Source organism: Balaenoptera ricei, chromosome 11 (assembly GCF_028023285.1).
Source record: "Balaenoptera ricei isolate mBalRic1 chromosome 11, mBalRic1.hap2, whole genome shotgun sequence".
Taxonomy (NCBI): domain Eukaryota; kingdom Metazoa; phylum Chordata; class Mammalia; order Artiodactyla; family Balaenopteridae; genus Balaenoptera; species Balaenoptera ricei.
Window position 1 is genome coordinate 17,017,007 of NC_082649.1, and position 25,667 is coordinate 17,042,673.

At 36.4% G+C, this 25,667-nt stretch overlaps 1 protein-coding gene across 2 annotated transcripts in view; it reads left to right on the forward strand.

Annotated features, from left to right (window-relative positions):
- The window catches only part of CDKAL1 (CDK5 regulatory subunit associated protein 1 like 1), a 648,187-nt gene that overhangs the window by 393,274 nt on the left and 229,246 nt on the right, over nt 1-25,667 (forward strand). For both annotated transcript variants that reach the window (XM_059940691.1, XM_059940692.1), the window contains one exon: nt 18,877-19,022. In XM_059940691.1, coding sequence (XP_059796674.1) covers nt 18,877-19,022 — 146 coding nt within the window. The remainder of the gene's footprint in view (nt 1-18,876; nt 19,023-25,667) is intronic.

Below are 25,667 nucleotides of genomic sequence, written 5' to 3' on the forward strand. Positions count from 1 at the left end.
CTCTGTGTAGTCTTCCAGAAAGCTTTGCACATCAATTGATTAGGTATTTGTTAGTCAGAAAGATGTTTGCTGTTGATGCTGCTTTACTAAACTAAAAAGATATCAAACTTAGAATTAATAGCTATAGACTCTAGAGTTTGTAAAAAAAACACTGGAAAATACTGGTAATTCGAGGATATGTAACTCCAGGAATTAAAGAGTCATTTTGAAATTTGCAGTACATTGTTTTACTGTCATGAAAATAAATGCAGAGTTTAAAGTTCCTCAGTTTCTTTACCAACATTTTTGTTGAAGTATCTTTATGATGTTTTTATTTATTATCCTTCTAACTTAATGGGACGTGACCGTACTGAAGTGTTCACAGAAGTAGAAGACCTGAGTCTGAATCAGTTTGTCATTAATCTGACAAATTCGTTGACTCTTGATCACTCTATTTATATTTCAGTCTTTTTAAAAAGAAACACCATTTTGAAGGGGCTGAGCTGAGTGAGATAGGTTTAAATTTTTTCCATTTGACCTCTTAATTCTGAGCCTTCTAAAATCTTTGCAAACTCATTTTACTTGATGTGACCTAGAACTTAAAAGAAAAAAAATAGCATTTCAAAGAATTGTTGTGCCATTCCATTATCTGGTATTTGGTATGAAATAATCATCCCAATACTTGCTTTGACAGTTGTATCATATTTATATAAGCCTGTGTCAGAGAGGCCTGGAACCCAAAAGCTTTCTGTTTCTCTAGTGAGTGTGGGGAATCACTTACTGAATTTGCATCCTCTACCTAACACCTGAGAATGAAACATTTCTTTTGGATAGCATGGCCCTCCTCACTTGCAAATGCTTTTCATGTTGCAAATGATACAGTAGAAAAATGAAATCTACGGAAAACCATGTCAAGAAGATCTCTCTCTTATTCAAGGAATGATTATTGCATAGACGGAGTATTCTGGTTCCCCACCTATGACCCTGGAGAGAAATCGGGGGCATCATGTTGGGGGCTGGCTTCATGAGGCCTCAGACATACCTCTAGCATTCACTCTCAGTCTCCCTGGGCTTGGGGCACTCTCTGTTCTCTTAGTGAGTCAAGTCTCCCAGGGCACCAGCTACTCTTCTTTTGTATATGGGCATACCTCATTATTTTGTGCTTCACAGACATGGTGCTTTTTACAAATTTAAAGGTTTGTGGCAACCCTGCATTGAGCAAGTCTATCGGTGCCATTTTCCCAACAGTGTGTGCTCACTTCGTGTCTCTGTGGCACATTTTGCTGACACACATATTGCAAATTCTTGAAATATTTAAAACTTTTTCATTGTTATTATTTGTCATGGTGATCTGTGATCAGTGATCTCTGATAAAACTGTTTCAAAAAGATTACGACTTGCTGTAGGCTCAGACGATTGATGATTAGCATTTTTTTAGCAGTAAAGTATTTTTTGACTAAAGTATGTACACTTTTTTAGACATAATGCTATTGCCCACTTAATAGACTACAGTATAGTATAAACATGACTTTTCCCACCCTTTTTTGTTTTTCTTTCCAACTTTGAGATATAATTGATATATAATATTGTGTAAGTTTAAGGTGTACAATGTGATGATTTGATTCAAATATATACTGTGAAATGCTTACCACAACAAGGTTAGTTAACACATCCTTCACATCACCTAATTACCACTTTGTTGTTCTTGTTATGGTGAGAATATTAAAGCTCTATTCTCATAGCAACTTTTCCACTATACAATACAGTATTGTTAACTATAGTTACCATGCTGTACATTAGATCCCTAGAACTTAGTACCTCACAGCCCTTACTATTTCTGTAAAGAAGTTGTCAAAAGAAAGCAGGAATAACAATAACCTACTTCTGTTTCTCCATTCTTCTATACTTCCATTCTTTGATATAGTCCTGAATGAGCTGCTTATTTGTGTGGGGCACTGAGCGAATTTTTCACATTTCTCTGACTTTTGCTGTTTTCACATATCACCTGGGGCATAATAGCAGTTACCCTGTACGAAGAATATTCAACAATGTGTCAGCAGTGCCCTGTGGGATGCTATATAAATGTAAGATTTTGTTTTATCTGGATTAGAGTAACATTGGTAGGACAATGAATTAATATCTTAGAATAGTACCTGACATACAGAAAGTACTTAATAGTTTCAGCTATTAATATTACTATTATTATATCAGAATTTTGGAATTTTACCTTAAAATAATGTATCAGATCTGAAAGTATATAACTTGTTCTTTATTTTTCTTTATGAAGGTATCTTTTGGATCAGGCCTGTACAACTTTTAAGGATTTGCTTATCAGAAATCTCATGATTAGTAGACCAAGATGAAATCTAGGGTCCTCATGGGGAAGGAGAAAGAGGTCTAGTGAGGGAGTGAAGCAGGACTCATTGAGGAAGTGAGAGACTTTCCAGGGTCTCTGGGGTAGGAGTGGCTTATAGGTGACTAATCACGACGAGCAGAGATAAAGGGATGCCGTGACTCACCTGGGCTCTGCTCTAGTGCTGCCATCTGTCTTCCGCCCATCACAGTGTCTGCGAGAGTCAGCCATGTTGTTTTGTGTGTTGAGAATTTGTTGCAGGTCCATTGCTGCGAAGCGTTCCATTGTGTGAATACATCATAGTTTGTTCAGCCATTTTCCTGGTGAACACTAGGGTGATTTCCAGCTTTCAATTATTATGAATAAAGCTTACATGAACGTTATCATACATGTCCTTTGGTGAACAGGTGCACTCATTTCTCTTAGGTATATACGTAGGAGTGGAATTGCCGGATCATAGGGTTGACATATGTTTGGCTTTAATAAAACTGCCAGCCATGTATGAGGGTTGCCGCTATTCTCTTAGATAGACTTTTGAATGGGAAGACCCTTCAGCAGATGGCCTAGCATAATATTCCCCCTATAAGGTGAAATGTTGGGATTGGTTGTGAGTTGGTTTTTTCCGGTAGGTACTTGATGTAATGCCTGTTCAAGAGAATGAAAACCTTCAGAATGTACAAGTTTTATTTATGTTAGATATGTTTGTATGATGGCAGATTGAATAATTGAGCCACATGTTCTGTTAGAATGCATTTTGGTATAACTTAATCTACCTACAATACAATACAATTTAGAAGATTTATATTTGAGAGGACACTGTTCTGAAAATCTGAAGACCTTGGTTCCAACCCTAATTCTAGCACTGTGTAACTGTGTGACCTTAGGCAAGTCATGTAACCCCTTTAAATCTTTGTCTTTGTATAGAAGTAGTAGCAGTGGAAGAGGAATTTGATATATATATCACTTAGTTTTCTCATTCTATGATTTTTTAATAAGTCACTTAGAGTTATTATGTTAAATTATTACCTTACATATCTAATTAATAAATTAATGTAATACATTAATTTTCATTAACTCAGAAAAGTGATTACAGACTCAAAGACATGGAAGTGACTCACATTTTAGACTACTGAGACTATAGGATCTACTAAACCAAAAATGTCCTTTTAAAAAAAAATTATTTATTTTTGGCTGCATTGGGTCTTAGTTGCTGCATGCAGCCTTCCTCTAGTTGTGGCGAGCAGGGGCTACTCTTCATTGCGGTGCGTGGGTTTCTCATTGCGGTGGCTTCTCTTGTTGCGGAGCATGGGCTCTAGGTGCAAGGGCTTCAATAGTTGTGGCATGCGGGCTCAGTAGTTGTGGTGCACGGTCTTAGTTGCTCCGTGGCACGTGGGATCTTCCCGGAACAGGGATCGAACCCATGTCCCCTGCTTCGGCAGGCAGATTCTTAACCACTGTGCCACTAGGGAAGTCCCCCAAAAATGTTAAGTTCTTAAAAAATAAAAGCTAACAACTTTTCTGGCAACTACTTTGGTTTTGTAATATATCACAGATGTGGCTACTCAGCTACTATGTAATCAGAATCCTAAAGGACATTCCACATATAATGTTGCAAACGTTCAACTTTGGACTGGGTTTTGTAAAGTCAGCTTGAAATAGATTCAACCCATCTGTGGCTCCTCAGATCCTACCTACACTGATTCAGAGTTTCACATGTGGCTAGTGTTTTTCTTACAGTTATTAGTGTCATGGTGTAGGGAAAAGGGCAATCAGCTGTTTCTGTTATGATTAAAGGTAGAAGTTTCCTTTCACAGTCTTGCCGTTTCAAAATTTGATTCCTTTATTACATCCAGATGGGACTAAAGGAAGCCTTATATTGTACTTTTTCTTACTGCAGAATATATAATTACATCGAGCAATGCAAAATACCTTGTGAAAATATAAACAGGAAACAGATGTTAGGTTAGACATACAAATGACTATGAAGTTGAGCTGTTTCTGAGACTACCAGGTTTTCTTATTCTCTTTGGGCTATAAGTTACTAGTTTTATTACTGAGGGATGAAATATAGTATATTCTCTTTGAAATGGACTGTGGGAATTGATCATGTTGCACATTTTAATGTTGAATAAAAAATTAAAATGAATTTCATCATCATTTTGGTATTGGTTGTTGTTTGAGAGAGATGACTAGTAAAATGGCTAGTGAATATGGAGTTTTTTGTTTTTTAGGATTGTAGAGTCTATGTTTTTTAGAAGATCTCATATTTTGGACAGGAGAATGAAGATAAGTTTGGATACTAGCATAGAGTTTGAGCAGTGTCATCTGCTCTTCAACTGATTGGCCTTGTCATGTGACCTCCTTGTATCTTATTTATCTTAAAAATGGCTTTAATTTTAGGTACCTATAATTTAGTAATACTTATCATAGGTCTCTCATATTTGCAGATGATGACAAATTATTTTTGGTTAACTTCATTAAAAATTCTCCTGTATAAAAAGTAAGATGCCCATCGATGGATGAATGGATAAAGAAAACAACAGCCTGGATGGACCTTGAGGACATTATGTTAAGTGAAATAAGACAGACAAAGACAAATACTGTATGATCTCGCCTATATGTGGAATAAAAAGAAAAAAGAGAGAGCCCATAAAAACAGAGAACAGATTGGGTAGGGAAGTAGGCAGTGGGCAAAATGGGTAAAAGTGGTCAAAAGGTACAAATCTTTGGTTGTAAAATAAATAAGTCCTAGGGATGTAATGTACAGCATGTGACTACAGTTTATAATACCGTATTATACTGTATATTAGAAAGTTGCTGAAAGAGTCGATCTTAAAAGTCCTCTTCACAAGAAGAAAAACAATGTGTTGATGTGTTGTGAGGGATGTTAACTAGACTTATTGTGGTGATCATTTGCAATATATACGCACGTCAAATCATTATGATGTATACCTGAAACTAAAATGTTATATATCAATCATATCTCAATTTTTAAAAAAATGACTTTGCCAGTTTTGTTTGTGGTTGTACAACTGTACAAAGTTACTCAAACTGTACACTTAAAAAAGCAAGAGTATAATCTTCAAGCTTAAAATGCAGAAACTTAGGTATAAACTATCTAAAGTTGAGGTTTCCCTGGAGGCACATAGGAAATCATTGAAAAAGCCAGAATGAGAATTGTGAATACTGAGTCTATAGTTTGTCTCGCTTAAACACATTGACTCTTGGTTTAACTGCCATTCAACTCAAACAAAAAGATACCAACTGTTTTTTTATATATGATATGGCGGGGTGGTGGGGGTAATTGAAATGTAAAATGTGGTAATTGCCTAGTAGAGATACAAAGCGCTTTAAATGAAAATTGAAAAGAGATGATTAGTTCTTTGTATACATTGGGAAACACAGGAAGAATTGATACACGAGGTGTGGATAGTTTTTGGTAGGCAGGGGTAGCTTGGAAGTGGGGAGTTGCGTTCTAGGCTGAGGTTGACATTTAAACAAGGGTGAAAAGTCTAGAGCATGTCCCAGGCAAAACGCTAAAGGTCCCTTTTAGGTGGAGATGTGCTCCCTGGGAGTTGGTATATGTTGAAGGAAAAGAGGAAAGCTATCAGGGAAGATGAGATTGGAAAGAGGGCAGAATGCCAGACTAAGATGTTGGGACTTGGTTTTGCAGACCTGTGAGTGGTATTGAAACTTTTGCTTGGTGTTACCCCAAAATAATTTTCTAAAATTATGTGCCACCTCATACATTTTTTGATTGACATTGAATTTTTTTTCATGCTAAGTTTAAATAGCTGCAGAAGAGGTAACCTCTGGTATATTTTAAATATAGAATTGTAAAATAAAATTGTTATATCACTCTTTCAGATGTATTCAAATAAATATTAAAAAAATAGGAGAATTTACATCATTCTCTTTTTTTCCCAGAATTTGAATTTCCTTTTTCTCTACAGGATTCTATCTAATATATTTTTAAGCTTGAAAGTCATCTATTGATCATTCTACCACCCTTTTCTGTATCAAAATGTATATATAAATTAAGACATTGTGACTGCAAGGCTCTAAATATTTTTTTAAAAACACTTTTTATTGAATTGTCATTAGATTAGTAGTAGTACACAATTCATCAAAAATAGTATACATACTTCTTAAGCATAAATATAGAAATTTATTATAAATTCTGCTTTTAATGAAATGGATGTTGAGGGTGGCAGCCATGGGAATTCATTATGTTGTTTTGAAAAAGACAGCTTCACAAGTCCCTACTTGGTGACCTGAAGGTGTTCAGTAAAAGTGAGAGGGAGGTGTGAAAGGAGGACCCGCATGAAGCCTTGACCACAGACAAATCGGTTTTATGAAAAAGTAGAAATGGAAATTAAAGACCTGGACATGAATTCATTTTTAAATGACCCTTGCCTGCTAGTTTGTTTCCCTCCAGGAATACTCTGTGCCCATTTCAAGGCCCAATTTACACTATGGTTTGTAAGAAAGAAGTTGTGAGACCTGGACAGTGCCAAGTTATGCTCAGGAGGTAGATATGGCCAAATATCAGAGACTTCTGAGGGCTGAGTAGTAGAAGAAACACATGGCAACTAATGGGGTGTAATGGATGAAGGTGAGAAATTCAGAGGTTTTGAAACTGATCAGGAAAAGGTTGTAATGCTTCGGCAAGGATATACTGCTTTCATTTTTTTAAATTGAGCTATAGTTGACATACAACCTAGTTTCAGGTATACACCATAATGATTTGATATTTGTATGTATTGTGAAATGATCACAATAAGTGATAAGAATAGACAACCAACAATCTGTTCTCTGTATCTATGAATTCTTTTTCTTTTTTTTTTAATTTCACATGTAAGTGAGATCATACAGCATTTGTCTTTTTCTGTCTGATTTATTTATTTCACGTAGCATAACGCCCTCAAGGTCCATCCAAGTTGTCACAAATGGCAGGATTTCCTTCTTTTTTTGGTCTGAATAATACGTATACCACTGTATATATACGCCACATTTCCTTTATCCATTCATCCACAGTGAGTTCATTTTTAAACGTCATATATATAATCAGTGCTTGGGAAAGTCATTCAATAGTTTATTAAGGGGAAAATAAACACCCAGATGGGAGTATCCCATTTGTTTTTAATTTTTAATGAGTAGTTTTAATGTATAATCCTTAAACTACTAAGGGATTGGATTTTCCTGTCTTCATTTCACTCAGCTGAAGACATTTCATTTACTCAGGGCAGCCTCTTGGGAGAAATTTCTTCATATGGGCTGTGTTCTCCCACTTCTTGACACCATTTCTGGAGAGACACTGAGTATTATTTGTTCAGAATAAATTATTCTTCTTATTTCACAATAATCCCAGCTCTTTCTAGATCTCCTATCTGAACTGTGCCCATTTAGGTAATTCTGTGGAGAGATTATTTAGAGTCCTTTGAGGATGGGACAAAGGAAATGATCTAAACATTCTATGGAAAACTGTTGATGGTGCCATCACTTTCCACCAGCATTCATTTCAGCGTATTGCACATTTTGTTAACCTCTCTTGGACATAGTTCTCTTTTTTCCTATCTGTCTTCTAGATTCTTGATCTCTAGCTAATTTTGAAATATTAAAAAAGACAGAGTACTTGATTTGGAAATCCTTTTTCTCACCTAAGACGGAAGGAAATACTTAGTATGTAACATGGTATCTTATATCTCCTTAATCATTGTTATTTAGACCCATCTTTATCCAGTTTTGAAGCCAGGTAAACATAATATATTAACAATATATATTTATAACATTTGATCACTGGAAAGATGAAGTTCAAGGCCTGCTCTATCTTTTTTTAAAAAAATACTTTAATCCTATAAAAATGGCAACATTTAAGATCTGAAAATACTTATGTATCAAATGATTGCTTCTATAACCTTAGGCAGAACCTTGGTTCTGCCTAAGGTACGTCAGATTTCTATATTTGCAGAGGCTACAGACTTTGACAGAAAAGAGAAAAATAAAAATCTTCATTTCCCTCTCTAATCTGAAGAAATCTATTTTAATTGCATAGTATTTTAACTTCCATTTGATTAAAAAATAACAGAACATTTAAAAAATAGCTCAAGTCTTAACAGGTAAATTTGGCTCATCACATGGAATTTTTTCCTGATCTTTCTTTATAGGTTATACAAGCTATCTGATCCTATAACTTTGGAACCACAGTGCTTAAAAGAGCAGCAGATTCAAATCTCAGAAAATATTCTGACTAGGTGTTCTTAGACAAGCTAGCCTACCATGCAGTAACTGGAAATGCTTTCATTTCAGATCCAATTAAAGAACTGACACGCGAAGCCAATTTTACCAAGTGAAAACAATTAAGGTAGAACAAGGAAGAAATAGGCCCCTCTTTGTTGCTTTATAAAAATTATATACCCATTTATCCGTTTGACCTCAAATTCCATATTGTTCAGTAACAAAAGAGTGCAAAGATCCTATTAATTTATTATATTTTAATTTCAACTAATGTAATAAGAAGCATTTAATTCATGCATTTTGAGACATTTGGAAAAAATCCACACATTTCTAATAAATCAAACATAAGGAGAATTTTGCAAACTGAAAATTTTAAACTCTTTGATTTTATTTTGGTCTTGTTTTGGAGAGACAGCTCTCCACTGCTTATTTCAAGCCCTGCTCCCAGAAATGACTTGTTAGTTAACACTGTCATGTGAATTAATTAGTGCTGTTCCTCAGGAATGATTTTAGATTTAGGGGGGACACATTTGTGAGACACATTTGATGGAATGGAGTGTAAGGAAGTAAAAAATCTTTTCCTCTACCTTTCTTAGGTTCTCCAGATGGGTTTCTGTAAGTTAGACTAGCCAAAGATAGATAAATAGAGAAAAACAGAAGGTTATTAACATGTGCTTCCCACTCATATGCATGGAAGCACCGAGCAGTCAGTAACCCCAAAGGGTGTTTAGAATTTGGGTTTGTATACCATCTTATGCTAAAACCAAAGAAAACGGATTTGTAGTTCTGGGTGAGGAAGACTAGTTATGGGAAGGTGACCAAGAAAAGTATGGTAAACAGGGATTGTTTAGAAAGGTTTGTTATGCATATTTAAGTCTTGTCTTCACCATTGATAGGAATTGTTAAAATTTTGTTCTCTTCTTCCTAGTATGGAATTTCCATATTTACATCTTTTTCCCCAAAATTTCTACCTTTAAAAATGGAAAATTTGGGACTTCCCTGGTGGTGCAGTGGTTAAGAATCTGCCTGCCAATGCAGGGAACACGGGTTCAAGCCCTGGTCCGGAAGATCCCACATGCCGCAGAGCAGCTAAGCCCGTGTGCCACAACTACTGAGCCTGCGCTCTAGAGCCCGTGAGCCGCAACTACTGAGCCCGTGAGCCACAACTACTGAGCCCGTGTGCCACAGCGACTGAAGCCATGCACCTAGAGCCCATGTTCCGCAACAAGAGAAGCCACAGCAATGAGAAGCAAGCGCACCGTAAAGAAGAGTAGCCCCTGCTCACCGCAACTAGAGAAAGCCCACATGCAGCAACGAAGACCCAATGCAGCCAAAAAAAAAAAAAAAAGATGGAAAATTTATAATTAGAAATTCCTTTTACAAAAGGAAAACAAAGGCCCTGTTTTTAGACCTTTTCCTGGGTCTGCTGGTTCTCAGTGGCCTTTAGCTCAAAATAATCCATATGTGAAAGAGGCATATTTGGGGGTTGGTAACTGAGAGTCAGGGTGACTGTATTTACACTCCAGTTGTACCACTGTGCCTTGGACAAGGTTGTAACTTCCCTGAGTGTTAGATTCAGTAAAACTACTCTCTAGGTTTGTTCAGAAATTTAAATGAGATAATGAGTGTTGTTACGGAACTGAACTTGGATCTGCTCCCCTGACTGGCAGCAAAGCCAGTCTCCTGGCATCAGGGATGAAGGAAAGTACAGCATTCATTGCAGGGTGCCAAGCAAGGGGAATGGGCAGCTCGTGCTCAAAAGACCTGAACTCCCTGATGGCTTTCAGGGAAGGATTTTTAAAGGCAGCATTTGGGGTGAGGGTTGCAGCTCATGGACTTCTCTCTGATTGGTTGGTGGTGAGGTAACAGGATGATGTTTTGGGAATCTTTATCATCAACCTTCTGGTTCCAACCAGTCAGGGGCCTACTGCTTGTGATCAGCATGTAATCACCAGCCTCCACCTGGGTGTGGGTCTTAGTTTCTGCAGAACAACTCAAAGATTTGTGTCAGATTGTTATGTATATCCCTTGAGGAGGAACTAGGACTCTGTTTTATCTCTAAACTATTGTTTAAGCTGTTACTAGTTTTCTTGCGTGACTGCTTTTCCTTTGTTTCTGCATTTTCTCACTTCCATAATTAGTAACTACTTGAGTTTGCTGTTTGGAATTTGGGGGAGGCCTAGGGAACTAAAGCCTTTTTTTCTACAAACAAGAAATGGGGATCACAGAGGGGCTTTCATATCCAGGAAGGCCCCACCAGAGCTCTGCAGGTTTCATTGTGAATCAGCAAAATGTCTAGCACATAAGGATGCTTATCACTATTATTACTGTTACTACTGCTGCTGTACCACTTGATAGTATTGTGATTTGGAGAGTGCTGAGAGCTTTCTTCTTCCCTCTAATAATCATTCCAATTAAATGACTTCTTCTGGTCCATGTTTTTAAGAATTCCCTTACATTACAATAAATTTGGGAATGGGGAAAGAATTGCCCATCCCTCTTTTCTCCTTTTACTTTCATTCTCATTTTTGTTTTTGTTTTTGAACAAAGAAATTTCTTTCAGGTCTATTTATTTTTTTTACTCTCTCATCATAGCTCCAGGGACAGAGTTGCTCAAATGGTAATAACTTCTTCAGGAATGATTCTAAGGCATTTTTGCTGATTCTTATCTCTGATTCTCCTTTGTTTGTTGTTTTCATATTCACATTTCTCTCTCCTGTTATGCTAATGTGGAATGAGCCCCTTGAGTATAAGTGCCTGGGTGATTTGAACCCTGCTTAGAAGAAAGGTTTACTTCTTTCATTTGTGAAGAAATTGAGCTCACACTGAATGATGTATTGTTAAGAAATATTATTAACTTAATATTTTGTTCTTTGAAAATCATTTTACTTTCTCCAAACCCACCAGATGGTATCAAATATAATTTTATAATATAATTGTTTCAAGATGATAGTGACAGTATTGCTTTAACTATGATTTATTTTTCTCTTTCTATTTTTGTTTTTCCAAAACTTTAAAAATGAATATATATTACCTTTATAATACAGAAAAACATTCGTTTTTAAAAAGAACAGTGTTTTTCATTATTTTATGTACACTAATTACCATATGCATCTTTATTTTAGAAGTATGTAACAGGTTCAGCCTATAAGATCTGTGAGTCCAACCCTCAAACAAACAATTCTCTCTTTAAAGTGATTTCAACAAATGTTACAGTTGGTATATTTGATAAAAGAGTAAATAGGTAGAGAATCATTAAGTGGTCCCCAAGTGTACTCCTTATTTTTCCCAAATGTACTTTTAAAGGTATAATTGTATTATTAGACTAAAAGAAGCAGAACTGATATGACAGGTTACTGGATCATTTTACAAGATATACAGCCTTATGTCTTATGTGTGTTACCTGTTGACTATTTTTGAGTGTACAGTTCAGGGACATTAAGTACATTCACAGTATTATGCACCCATCACCACTATCCATCTCTAGAGCTTTTTCATTGTCCCAAACTGAAATTCTGTGCCCAGTAAACAATAAACTCCCCATGCCTCTCTCCCCCACTTATCTCCATGAATGTGACTCTTCTAGGTACCTCATGTAAGTGAGATCATGCAATATTTGTCCTTTTGTGTCTGGCTGATTTCACTTAGTATAGTGTTTTCGAAGTTCATCCCTGTTGTAGCAATGTTATGTTATTTTAAATATCTCTTTTTTAGGTAGTTTTACTCTCAGTGCCAGAGCACACTGTACAGACTTCAATTAGCTCTTATTTCCCTGTCCTACAATTTTACCATACATGCTCATACCCCAAGAGTATACAGTGTTTTTCTCTATCTCTCCATTTCCTTGCTTAATGCCTGGCACTTAAACAGTTAAATTACAGTTGAATGAATGAATGATGGAATAACCCAGTTGATTAATCAAAATGGTTATTTTAGAGTAAATCCTACAAAGAATTCTAGGTAAAGGTCGAACATCAGTGCCTGTGTTCTAGGAAATCCTATCTCTGGAGTCACCTTCAATACTCCAGAAGTCATATAGGTCAAGATAAAGTAAGATCAGAGTCATATTTCATCCATTATTTCATTAATGACACTGTAACAGCCACTAAGTCAATTACCAGTACCTGCATTTACTTTCAGCCATCTAAAAATAAATTATCATTAATAGCATCAGAAAGTGAACAAGGGAACACAAAAAGAGAACACTTCCAATCCTTATATCCCAAATGAAAAGGAGTGGATATTGTGAACATATTCTAATTTACATTTGATCTATAACTTAATTATAACAGGAAATTCACTTCTAAACTGCAAAGAGTTAACATTTCCAATATTTGCATTAAAATAAGTTGAGACAAAACATCTGTTCTAATTAGCTTTCATAGAAATGTTAAAAGGACTTCAGTCCCCCTTTACCATTACCACTCATCTTAGTGTCAGAGTCAATAATCAGACTTCACACTATGAAGATAAGAATATACATTAATACTAATGTCAAAATGCTAAGAGTTGTAATTATACACACATTTATGTTCAACTGGTATTATCAGTGTTTTGTTTTATTTTTAAATTATTATTCTGCTCTGCTAATGCCAAGAAATCAAAAGAGTTCTTGTATCTGGATTGTTGTGATGGTTACATGAATCTACACCTATGTTAAAATTCATGAAACTGAACACCTAGAAAAAAGTCAATTTTACTGTATTAATTTTAAAATAAAATAACGGAGAAGAAAACTAACAATAAACTCTGTTGTGATTCAAACACTATATAACATGCATAGGTGTATGTTAAAAATTATGTATATATAAAGTATATATGTTTATATATTATATATATATATAATATATATATATTTAAAATATAGTTGCCCTTTTTTCCATTTAAAAAAAAAGACCATGTCTACCAGACACTAAAAGGACAAATCAATACCTGATCAATTTCGTGGGGATAATACATGCAACCCAGTTAGACGGAGTGTTCAACTCAGACAATTCTATTGGCTTCTCTTAAATATGACGTAAATAATTAAAGAACCCAATGGGAAGGCAGATGTTAAAGATTTATTTAGAAATATTTAACTCTTATTTGTTTATGGTCTGATTATCCCAAATGATGCTAACTTTACGTAACTTTCGTTTTGCACGTCACGCGGTAGTTAGAAGAATGTTCTGGTGATTTCACTGCTCTAGTTACGGTTGCTTGGTATGTGAAATGATGCAGCTAAACAAGTATTTATTAAACAGCAAACTGTGTTTCTGGAATGGGGATGCAAAGAAGGCAGTAACCTCTTTTGCATTTTATAAACAAACATGTAAACACAACTGCCTCCTTGAACGGGGAAGCACTCACTTGTGTCTGGCACCCGACTGAGTATTGATACTTTATGTATCTCATCTGACTCCTCCCTCCACAGTGCAGGTATTTTTATTATTTCTATGGTAGATCGTATCACCGTTTACCAAATATTCTGCTTTCCCTCTCCGTGGGAGTGTGAGAATCTCTGCCTAGTTAAGCTCAGGAGCAGCTGTGTGACTTTCAACAACCAGTGAAATGCGGGAAGAAGGTTTAAGCCAATGATTCTCTGTTCCTCTCCCTCTTCCACATTCACAGTTTGCAAGTGGAAGCAACTTGAGCAAAGCTTTATTAGCCAGTCCATGAAAGATATGTAGCATGAAGAAGAATTACATTTTTGTTGTTATAAGCCACTGAGATTTTTTTTTTAATTTTTAAATTTATTTTTGGCTGCATTGAGTCTTCGTTGCTGCACGCGGGCTTTCTCTAGTTGTCGCGAGCGGGGGCTGCTCTTCCTTGCGGTGTGCAGGCTTTTCACTGCAGTGGCTTCTCTTTGTTGCGGAGCACGGGCTCTAGGTGCACGGGCTTCAGTAGTTGCAGCACGCGGGCTCAGTAGTTGCAGCGTGCGGGCTTCAGTAGTTGTGGCGCGCGGGCTCAGCCACTGAGATTTTTGAGATCGTATGCTATACAGCATAACCTAATGCATCCTACTGATACATTGTTATTTTATGAATGAAGAAAATGAACATTCGGAGACATTTAAATAATTTGTCCGCAATGAAGAGCAGTAAATGAAATAACTAAATGTAGAACCTAAGCCTGTCAGACTGCTGAGTCCTTTTTCTTAACCAGTTTTCAATAAATACTGGAATGGAATTGTATATCAATTACAAAAGTAGAACAGGGGATGAAGAAATTAAGCGTTGTATGGGCCACAGAAAGTTCCACCCCAAATGGAGTTTAATCTTGAGTGATAAACAAGAAATTTCCAGGCAAACTGCACCATTCTGTGAATATACTAAAAAACATTTAATTGCATACATTTTATGAGTGAATGGTATGGTATGTGAATTATATGTCAAATAAGCTATCTTTTTATGCCTAAGGGTAAATGGTATAGTTTGTCTTTTTTTGGGGGGGGTATTTTCTTGCTTCAACATATATCTTAGATTAGCTGAAAAAAAAACCCATAGCAATGTTACATAAAGTTTAGCATTTTAAGTATGCAGAGACAATACTTCCTAACAAAGCTATAATCTGAGAGGGCTTTCACTGTGAATGCAGAGACATCTGAATGCAAGTATTAATATACACTGAGTGACTTTGTTCAGCTGGTAGTATATATATTCAGAACCAGGTAGAATATGATGATTAATTTGATGACTGCTGGACAATAAAAGTGAAACTTAACATTTATTTTAAAAATGCACCATACATAAATTGCTTTTTTAAATTAAGCCTGTTTTCATTCATTATTTTTTCTTTGCTTTTTAAGTTCATTAAAAAAATCACAAACAGTGAGATGAACTCCAATTTGTAATAGGAAAACCCCATGTGAAAACACCAGATAGAAATACTGTTTTGTTGATCTGTTAGACATTCTCTGGTCTTTGCCTATAAAATAGTCACCATCTATTTTAAGCAGCCTTGGTACATCAACCCTTAAATAAAAAATGACCATATATTAAAATAGATACTATTTCTATGCTAGTTGCTACCAGGGCTCCTTAAAACACACACATGTGCATGCATGCACACACGGACCTACACAGGCCTGTGTGCACACATGTCTGCACACATACTTGCCTGTCTACTCAGACTCTCTTACCCAGCTCTGAGCTTAGGGTTGCTCATGGCTGCTGCTCTTGCGCACACCATTTATAAATTATTTCCATAAGAGTGTACATTGTCATTCCAATCTGAGGCTCCAACAGACTTTTAGAATTATAACCCATGGTGGGGCTACCTATAAAGAATCTGATCTTTTCTTAGATATACATTTACTTACATATTCATATATAATTTTTCACTGTTCTAAAATTAAAACAGGCTGATTATCTGCTTGTTTACCTGCCTGAATATGTGCTTATTTACCTGCTTTAACCAAATGGAGCTAATTGAAAATTTGTCTTCCTATCAAATAGCAATTATATTTTCAATCTCTCTCTTTGTATCTTGATGTAGTTTTGACTCAGATCTACGTTTATATGTTTGGCGGTGTACTCAGCAGTCCTAGCCATTGTAGAGATCCAGAGAGGAGTAAAACATAACCGCAGCCTTGTCCACCTTCCATCTGGAGATGCATGACCCATGTTGCAAAGTAGAACCAAGGAGATATTTTGGTAACACCAGGAACAGGTTGCTGAGGAATCACAGAGGAGGAAGTCATCTCTTGCACCAGAGAATCTGTAACTCTAAGCTGAACCTTAAAAATAGAGAAGAATTTTGAACGGGGAAGTAGCCCAAAGGTTACTCTTAACCAACAGTGCTGAGTGAGAAGAGGGATAAAAGGAAAAACAAAAGAAAAAATATGTACTTTGTCTCTTTGGGGTACATTAATCTATGTTAAGTCGTGATTCTTTTAGTAGAAGAAATACAGACTTTAAATAAGGGGCAAGTTTATTTTTATTTTGTGTTCTGGTGCCTACTATTACAAAGTCTGTAGTATGAAGCCGAAGATAATTACTAGCGGGAAATCTTATTTTGAGAGCCAAAGGGGAAAAAAACCCACCAAATTTATCCTACTTGTTTGCTATTAACATTTTAATTTGAAAATTGTCATACTATAATAGGGCAGTGCTTCATCTAGTGCAGTATCCTGTTTATAGGAGAAGGCCACCTTGAGTGTTTCCAACAGAAACTGCACCCTTTCTGGCCCTGGGTCATGTTTACTGGGAACCCCTTTCAAATTTAGATTTTGCAAGTCAGTACAAGTTATCTCTCCTTCACTTACTAGGTAAGGAAACTGCCTTGTTGAAAAGCTATTCTGTTTATTGATAAATTCCTGTTCATGTGTCTGAAAACGTGTTACCATGAACTTTAAATACTCTCCAAGGAAGAAGAATGTTAGATAATTTATGTATTGAGCGCCAACGCATAAGCACATACTGGATTATCTTATTTTATTTTTACAACGGCCTGGTAGCCCAGTGAGGTGGGTATTACCACTATCTCCATTCTCCAGATGAGAAAACCAAGGCACAGAGATTGAGAGTAAAATTTCATTTCACAAATTGTGTTATTTGTTAAGGTGTCATTTTTTTTTTAACCACAGTATGTATGTTGAAAGTTAGTTGAAGCTGAGTCCTGCGCCTTTAGAAAACAGAGATTTTTGTATAATTTGTTTTTCTCACACTGTTCAAGAATCTTGATATTCAAGTGTGAAAAACCTGAAAGACAGAGAATCTAGCAGGAGGACAACATATTTATTGTAGAGTAGGTAGTGATAAATGTTGCCCTGCATCCCACAGCCTTATTATACATGGAAGGTGTTGAGTAAGGAGATGAAGAGCCTTCTAACTAAATACCCAGCCAAGAAATGTAACACTTTTGTGAAGGAAATCTTCAGATGATGTGTTAGCCAGTTATTTTGCTGCTAAATAAGAAATTCTTGAACTTCAGTTCCAATTTAGTAATCTATATATAACAAGGTATATCCCTATTAATTCCTGGAAGAGAAGGTCAATAAAGGATATCCATGAGTAATATCATTTGGTTATTTGAATCTCTTAGAAGGATTTTTTAAACCAACTAAGCTGCTCCTAAGAAGATGGTTAGTTTGTCACTCTTTTCTTCCACTTTGGTAAAAATACTAATATTATAGTCAATGGAAAGAAAATGAAGGAATGAAGGGTATGGGTGATACATATGCATGACTGGCCCCTGAATAGCTAAGAGAGGTGACTGTATGGAATTTAGGTGGCTCTTTGACTCCATGAGATCCCTCAAAATACTGTTCTAACGATAAAAGGAGATGACAGACGTGAAAGTATGGTACAGTACTTTGAAAACTGAAAATCACTGGACACATGCAAGTTATTAAAGAGCAGTTCCTTTCTTGACATTTTTATCTCTGTTAGACCTTTAGTGTTCTCTCTCTTCTCCCCCCCTTTTCCCCTCCCCCTCTTTTTCTCCTTCCTTCTTCTCCCCCAACCCATTGATGGGCCATAAATTAGTCACATTTTTCTTCTTGCTCACATAAATCATAAATGGTTTCCTTACCACCGTTTTCCTTTTACCACTCTTTTTTCTACCCACTTTGTATCCTTGGAGGAATTTAGAACAATCTCTGAATTTCCTAATTTGTTTCACTTAAACTTGCTCTCTTTAACTTTGCAAGACAGATTCTTCTTTCTGCTCTTTCCTTATTTCTCTTCTTTGGAGCTCTGCAGCTTAAAGGTAGATAGCAGTAGGTGACCACTGGTGAACTTGTTGGCTTCATTGTCTGATACTCTGCCTTTTGCATAGTAGATACTCAAAAATCAGTGTTTGCTAACTAGCTAAAAAAGAAACAGGTGAGTTACAGATTTCTTTTTCTCCTTTAGCGTTTAAAAAAAAAAAAAAAAAGTGTTGACTTGCCCTAAATTTGGGAACTTTATTCAAGTACACAGGATTCTACAGCTTTGACCGTTTGCCTTAAATGTTGCTACTTCTGCTGCTAATGTAACAGGACAGAATATAACACTGCTTTGAGGGAAGGGAGGAGTGGTGTTTATTTTGAAGTATGCAAAAACCTTTTTTACTCTCTAGGCACTACATGAGTTTATGTCTGTTTTGTCACCTAAGAGAGGCAATGACTGTGAGGAAATAACACTTCTGTGATATCCTCCGAAAGTCATGTTAAATTCCCAGATGTCATCCTAGAGTGATGCCGGTGGACTTTCACTCGAGGAGCCTAGAAGATTGGTCCGTTTTCAGCTGTGTGTCTTTGCTTGCACTCGTGAGAACTGATCTGAGGGAAACCATTCTCTGATTTGTTAAAGTGATTGTTTTCTCCTTCCATCTTTTTCAAGGAAATGGCAAAAATCCTTAGTCACCCCCGAGTCTATGCCTTTCTGCACGTACCAGTCCAATCTGCCTCTGACTCTGTGCTCGTGGACATGAAAAGAGAATACTGCGTGGCTGATTTCAAAAGAGTAGTGGATTTTCTGAAAGACAAGTAAGTCTGTTAGCATTTAAGAAAATAACCATCTCCTTTTTTCTTTTAAAAGCATGTGGCAAAAATGCACTTACGGTAGCCACAATTAAAGGTACCAGAGAGAGGTGAGGCTTTCGAAGCTTTCAAAGCCTTTAAGTTTTCCTTAGACACCCTTGATGTGGTTTCTTCTTGCCCCTCAGTTTTATCCACCTTCCATCTGTGCATCGCACCCCATTAATTTGTGTAAGGTTGCCAGTCTTCCTAAGGTAATGTGCACTGTGATCATTTCTGTACCTGACCTAGTAGATGAAAACTGCTTTAGCTTTGCTCTGCTTAAATCTCCTTTAATGTGGCTTTTTGAAGTTGTCAACTGATTTTGACGTGGAGGTAGGTCAAATCATGTCACTGCAAAAGAGATAATTTTCTATGAGATACCATTTTTTGAAGAGTATCTGGGAATGTCTTTGCTTTTACACACTTATCCTTGTGGTTTTCTTGCAGAATGGGATTTATGAGGAGATTTGGGGATTCTGTTTTTTTTAAGTTCAAATTGCCATTGACCAAAATTAAGGCACATTTACACAATCTCAGACATGAATGATAATTTTGCTTCCACAGAAAACACTTGCAGCCTATAATTATATTCTTCAAAATCCTACTTCTCATCATCACCAAACGTTGAATGCCTTCTGTGATTATAAAAGGCAGGAAATAATGCTGGCCAAGGTCATACAGAATGTTCTCGTCTGGGGCACTGTTCTCCCCGCTGGGGCTATGTCATTTATCTTGGCATATTTGTGGCCTGGGTCTTTCTACTTTCCATAATTTTTTCCCAGAGCCTTTTCCTCTGTTGTTTTCCTAAATTAAAATACAACTCTTTATTTCCATCTTCTTGTTTATAATTATGTACCTTTGTACCAAGTACTACGTGGATATGATTGCTTTATACAAATTGTAAGCAATTATTTTTTCCACCTTCAATTAGTCACTTATCCTGACTACATACAGATCTTTTAAAAATCTTTTTCTTCTTCTGCTTACTTTCTCCTTCCTTCTTCATCTTCCCTTTATGTGTCTAATTTTTTTTTTCACCTCTAGGCATTTCTTGATTATCCTAACCACCAGAAATAAAAACACTTGGTGTGCGTTCAAGCAAGTACAGCTAATTGTTCGAATATTCAAATCAGTGAATAGAAAGTATATTTAGTCTAAGATTTCATAGTTATAATCGTTAAGTATATACAACTTTCAAAGTTGAAAACAGAATAATGATGGATCTCTAATACTTCCTGATCTTGAACAGAACTGAGAGCAAGGCTAAAGAATAAGGATTTTTACATTAGATGTCTGTTGTTGGCCTGTATCCCTCCTTTGCATTTATTCTAGCTTATTATAGGTAAACTTGTCTCATGTAAGAGAGTCCTTTTGGGCACGCTGGTGCTGGTGAATAGCATGTTTTCAGAATTGCAAATAATTGGTTACACCTGTGAAATTTCTTGCCTTTTGCTTACTAGAGCAGTAGCAAAAAATGCACACAGTCCTTACCTGTGGCACAAGATTTTGCCGAGTGTAGACATGCAGCCTGTTGTGCAGAATGGACTAGAACACTTTCCAAATAGTTGTGTTAATGTGACTCAGTGAGGTTAAGGAATCGACACCTCCTTTTACCTCCATTTGGGTGAGTGCTGACTCAGTTGTTTGGGGAATTAATGAGGCTACTTAACTGGGCAACAATTTCCCAACAAGTTTTTAGCCTTTTATGTTACTCCAAAGATGGACCTTTTAAATCTGTTGCATTTTGAACAGTTTCAACAGCATCCGTGAGCTAAATAGGGGTCAAAAGATGATCCCATCAAAGTATTAGAAAATAGTACTAAGCTCATTATTCTTTCTTTGGATTCTGAATTACACTGTGGCATCCATGTGACTTTTCTAGAACTATCCCAACTGTCTGGAAGACTCCAGAACCTACCTAGGGATCTCCAGTATTTCCAGCACTGGAAGTATCAGAGATCCCTGGAGAGGAAATTAGAGGTGCCTGGAGAAGACAACCTATCCCACCCATCCATCCACAATTTCAGTTTCAAGTGCTGTGACTCCCTGGGATTGGAGAATATGAGTCTAGCCAGTGAGCATCTCCAGGTGATTTTTTAAAAATTAACTCTGTACTATATATAGTTTCAGACAGTTCATCAGAACCAAAAAATTGTATGTTTTGTCCCATCTATCCTGTTGCTTGTAAAGAGTACTATAGCCTCAATCTTGTGAGGACTCTGTAATCTAACTTTACTCTTTAGTGGAAAAGTTTTCCTGTCCCCTCAGGGAAGTTCATCTATCCAGTGAATAATTTCCAACTATGATGGACATTTAGAAATAAATGAAATATTTTAAGCACTCCTCTGCTCTGACATTTGCTTACTTTTCCCTATAAAAACTAGCATAGCTTTATGCCAAATAGATTCATGATTCTTGGAAACACTGAAGTTTCAGGGGTTTCTATAGAACCACTAGTCTGGATAACTGATCCAGCATAAAATTGTTTTGTTCAGTGTTTATTAAAATTTAATACAGTATTGTCATCCTTAGAAAGAGGGTCTGATATTACCACATTGCCCTAGTTGATGCCTAACACTAAATTCATACAATGGCTCTCACTTAAAATGGAGTGTCTGGTGCTCACTCCTTCTGTTTTTTAGAAGGAGTATAAATGTGGCCCTTTTCATTTGCATCTTTTTTCCTCTGAAGCCTTTGAAGTCTTTTTTGTAATGAACCTTTAACAAACAAGAGTCTCCTTTATTTATTTTTTTCTCCAGCAGTTTGAGGCTTCTCACATACTCATGTTATGAATTTAGGGATGAGGTATTTCCTGATCTGTTTCCTCAAAAAATCCAATCTTTAAAACAACCTACAGCATTTAAGACTGAAATCCACACTATGGGATTTTACATAAAGCTGCATGCTTTTAAGCTGTTAGTTCAGCGGTATTCGTGGTGCCATGTTTCTCAAACAGTGGAGGTGAAGTCTTTTTAGTTAATTTTCTTTACAGTTGAAATTGGCCCCTGTTTTAGCTGGGAGCAGTAGAAGTTTACATATGAGCCAGCTTGAAGCTGATTCATTATTCTCTTCAGTTGGTTGAAAGTTGGCAGCTACTCCCATAATGGCAGCTGGATTGAAGATAACCTGGTAGTGTTAGCACGTGTGGAGGCATATGGGAATGTACTAAATCAGGCAACCTTTGCAAAGAAAAGTGTCTAAATTACTTAATATACTAATTTAAAACGGCTGGTCATGAGCAGACAATCATATGACTGAAATTATTCTATTCAAATGTATTAATCCTGTTGGAAAATTAAGTCCTTTGATGTTTTTATTTAAATGGATAAGATGATTTCTTGAAATATGTAATGGGATTTATAGGGATGTGGAAGAAAACTGCATAGAACAAAGCAAGAGATGCGATTCTGGTTTGAGAGAGATTTGTGTTTTTATAATTTTTAATAAATACCTCATAAATTTTACTGTTTTCATTACCTGTCACTTTACTGGCTTCTCTGTTGTCTTTTTAACATAATACTGGGATTTTAAAAAGTAGAAAACTTGAATCATTTATTTTTATTTTCTCGTGTAATTTTAAAGACTTACTTCCCAATGAGAGGATTTTTCACTGTGATATATGGCAAGGATGTAATTAGGGTTCCCAGGACCTTGGGGCCTTGGACATAAACTTTAATTGGGTCCTACTCCATTTGAGCAGCGTTGAATTTACACAATCACTCCCCAACATAAACTGTATATTCACATATATTTTTAAAAAATGACAACATGCAGAGTTCTTTTCTCAAGAATATGTTCTAATGCTGAGTAAAAGAATCGCTTAGTCCTCAAATTCACACATGAAAGTGTGAAAGAAATATGCAAGAATGTCCTATTGATAGATACATTTTAAGAAATGAAGTGGTTTATGAATTAAAAGACCTAACCGTTTACACAAATTATTTTGTTAAAAGTCCAGTGACCTTTTGATTTATGTTAACTAGACCTTAAACTTGGGAGACAAGGTTCTTCTCCCTCACTCAGTAATTAAAATTTGAATGAATTAATGACCAGTTTGTTTTCACTTGCAAGTTGCATGGATCTAAAGTAACTTGCACCGTACTGTTAGCGTCTTTGTGTTGACTTTTAATTCCATGGTGTTATCTATATCAGAATTTACAATTATCATTTGTCAGTGTACTGTGTACTTCTGGATTAATTTGTCTTGTGTCCCATACTAACCCTTTTAGCCCTGTGATATCCATTCACACACCCCTAAGTTTACTATACCCAGAGATTTCCAAGTGAAATGCCACAACCAATAACTAATGAGTACTCAGGGGTAAAGGGGAATCTTTTTGTGGGGAAAACAAACTAGAGGGGAAGTGGCAGCTTTGCAGAGAAAGTTCTGTCCTCTGACCTGTCCACTGTACGCTCAGACAGTGAAGGGGCACAAGGGCATGAAGCTGGGGTCAATCTGGCAGGATGATTTCTCTGAGTCACAGTTATATCATCCAGCCTGTCCTATTTCCTACTTTTCCAATCTATCTGCAAAAAAGTCGTGCTCACTCATTAGTATCCTGAGTTCTTTTTCTTCCTTTCATTAGTCCCTGTCATCCGTGTGTCCATACTGGAGCACAATCTGATAAAAGGCAAATTATATTAAACTTGTATTTTATTCTGTTTATTTTCCCCCTCTGTCTAGTTTTATTCCTAGTGGCTTGGAAACGTAAATAGCAATATTTGTCAGAATAGAAGAAAAGAAAATTGCAAAAAAAAAAAAAGAAAAAAGAATGATTCAACAAGGATTCAATAATTAAGTTTTCTTCCAGATGCATTCCCAGATGTGTTTCTGTTTGCTGAATAACCACCTCCAAAATAATTTAGGCAAAACACTTCCCTCCAAGATGTTTTCTGGCTCTTTTTCATCATCCTTAATATCTTTAACTAGGTTGTTATTTTGGGAGTCCCTAGGGTCTTGTTCACGCTTTTATCTTTTGTCAGATTTCTTTCTGAGGTAGTGAAGTTCTGTTCTTTTCCCTTCTCTCCCTTGCTACTTTTAAACTTTTTCAAGAGAATGAATACATATCATTGGAAGAGTTATCTAGTAGAAAATCACTTACTTTTTCCTATTTGAACATGGTATTATATTTATATTTGGAAGATTTTGACATCATGTGCTAAATACCGTATTATTGGGGGATTACCCCAAATTTGATTAATTGGTTTGAAGGTAATTAAATTTTCTATTGATTTAGCTTTCTATTGTCCTTCTAGCCTGGTTCAGAGAGAATTCTCATCACCACTCATCTCTTTCCATCTCCTTTTGTAATATGATTGTGTTATTCCTTTTAGGAACTGAGACGCTCCCTTCCCTTAATCCTTTGTATGTTTTCTCTACCTCAGCGTTTTGATGTAAACATTAGAGTCTGTCAAGTCATATACTAATAGTAAGCATTTTTCCTTTCAGAGTGCTTCTTTTATTCCACAGGGCTCACATATTGTCAGGATGTTGTCACAAAAACCTTGGCAAGTATCTAGGTTAGATATTTTTAATCTGCACTTTATAGAGTGAAGGTCAGGGTTCACATGGTTAAAAAGATTTGTTGAAATCCCATAGCGACTTAATGCATAATAGGACTAGGTCCTCAGTTTCTACTGTGTAACAATCTTCCAGCCCATTCTAATAATACCTGTTAATTAAATGATTCACTTTTTCATTTATCTGTTTTGTGCCCAGCACTATAATAAATGGAACAATAACAATATCAATAATACTACTTAACATGCTAATAGTAATAAAACCAATAACTAATATTTTTGAGTTTCACTTTTGTGCCAAATACTGCTATGAAGGCATTGCATATATTAGCTTATTTAATTTTTAAGGCCCAAAGATGTTCAGTAATTTCCCCGTGGTCATGCAGTTAGTGACAGAACGTTGATGAAAACTCAGGCCATGTTATTGCTGAGCCAGTACTCTATTTTTGTTCTCATCTAAGGCATGTTGCTCTGGGGATGGAGACAGTAAGGTGGACTCAACAGATGCTGAGAAGATAAAAATTTACCGTGTGCGCCCAGAAGGGAAGATGAGAAAGGTAGGCATGAGTGTCAAGGATGGCTCCTCGGTATCTTATCTCAAGACATAGTAGAAGAAGATGTAGTTAACCAAGATAAGGAAATGAGAAGAAGGAGGAAATTGGGTGGAAAAGATAATGGCTTTGGTTTTAGACATATTGAACCTGAAAGGCCTGTGTAGGCAATCCAGAGCTGCTCCTGCAGGCTATAGAAAATATGGGTCAAGAGCCCAGGAGGGAGATGAGGGTCTGGAGAGAAATACTTGGCAGTCATCAGCATTTGAGGAGTAGACGAAGCTGTGGGTGATGAGATCATCGAAAAGAAAGAAAACAGACCAAGAACAGAAGTCCAGGGAACGTCAATACTTGAGTGGTGGAAAAGGAAAAAGGATCCTGTGACAGAGGCTGAAAAGGCACAATCAAGCCAGTGTAGGAGGAGACCCAGAGGGAAATAACACCAAGGAAGCCAAGGGACATTGCAGTTCTAGGGAAATGAAAATGGTAAGGGTCAAATGCCAACTGGAGTTGCCTCCTATAAGCAGATGTGGGGCTAGGT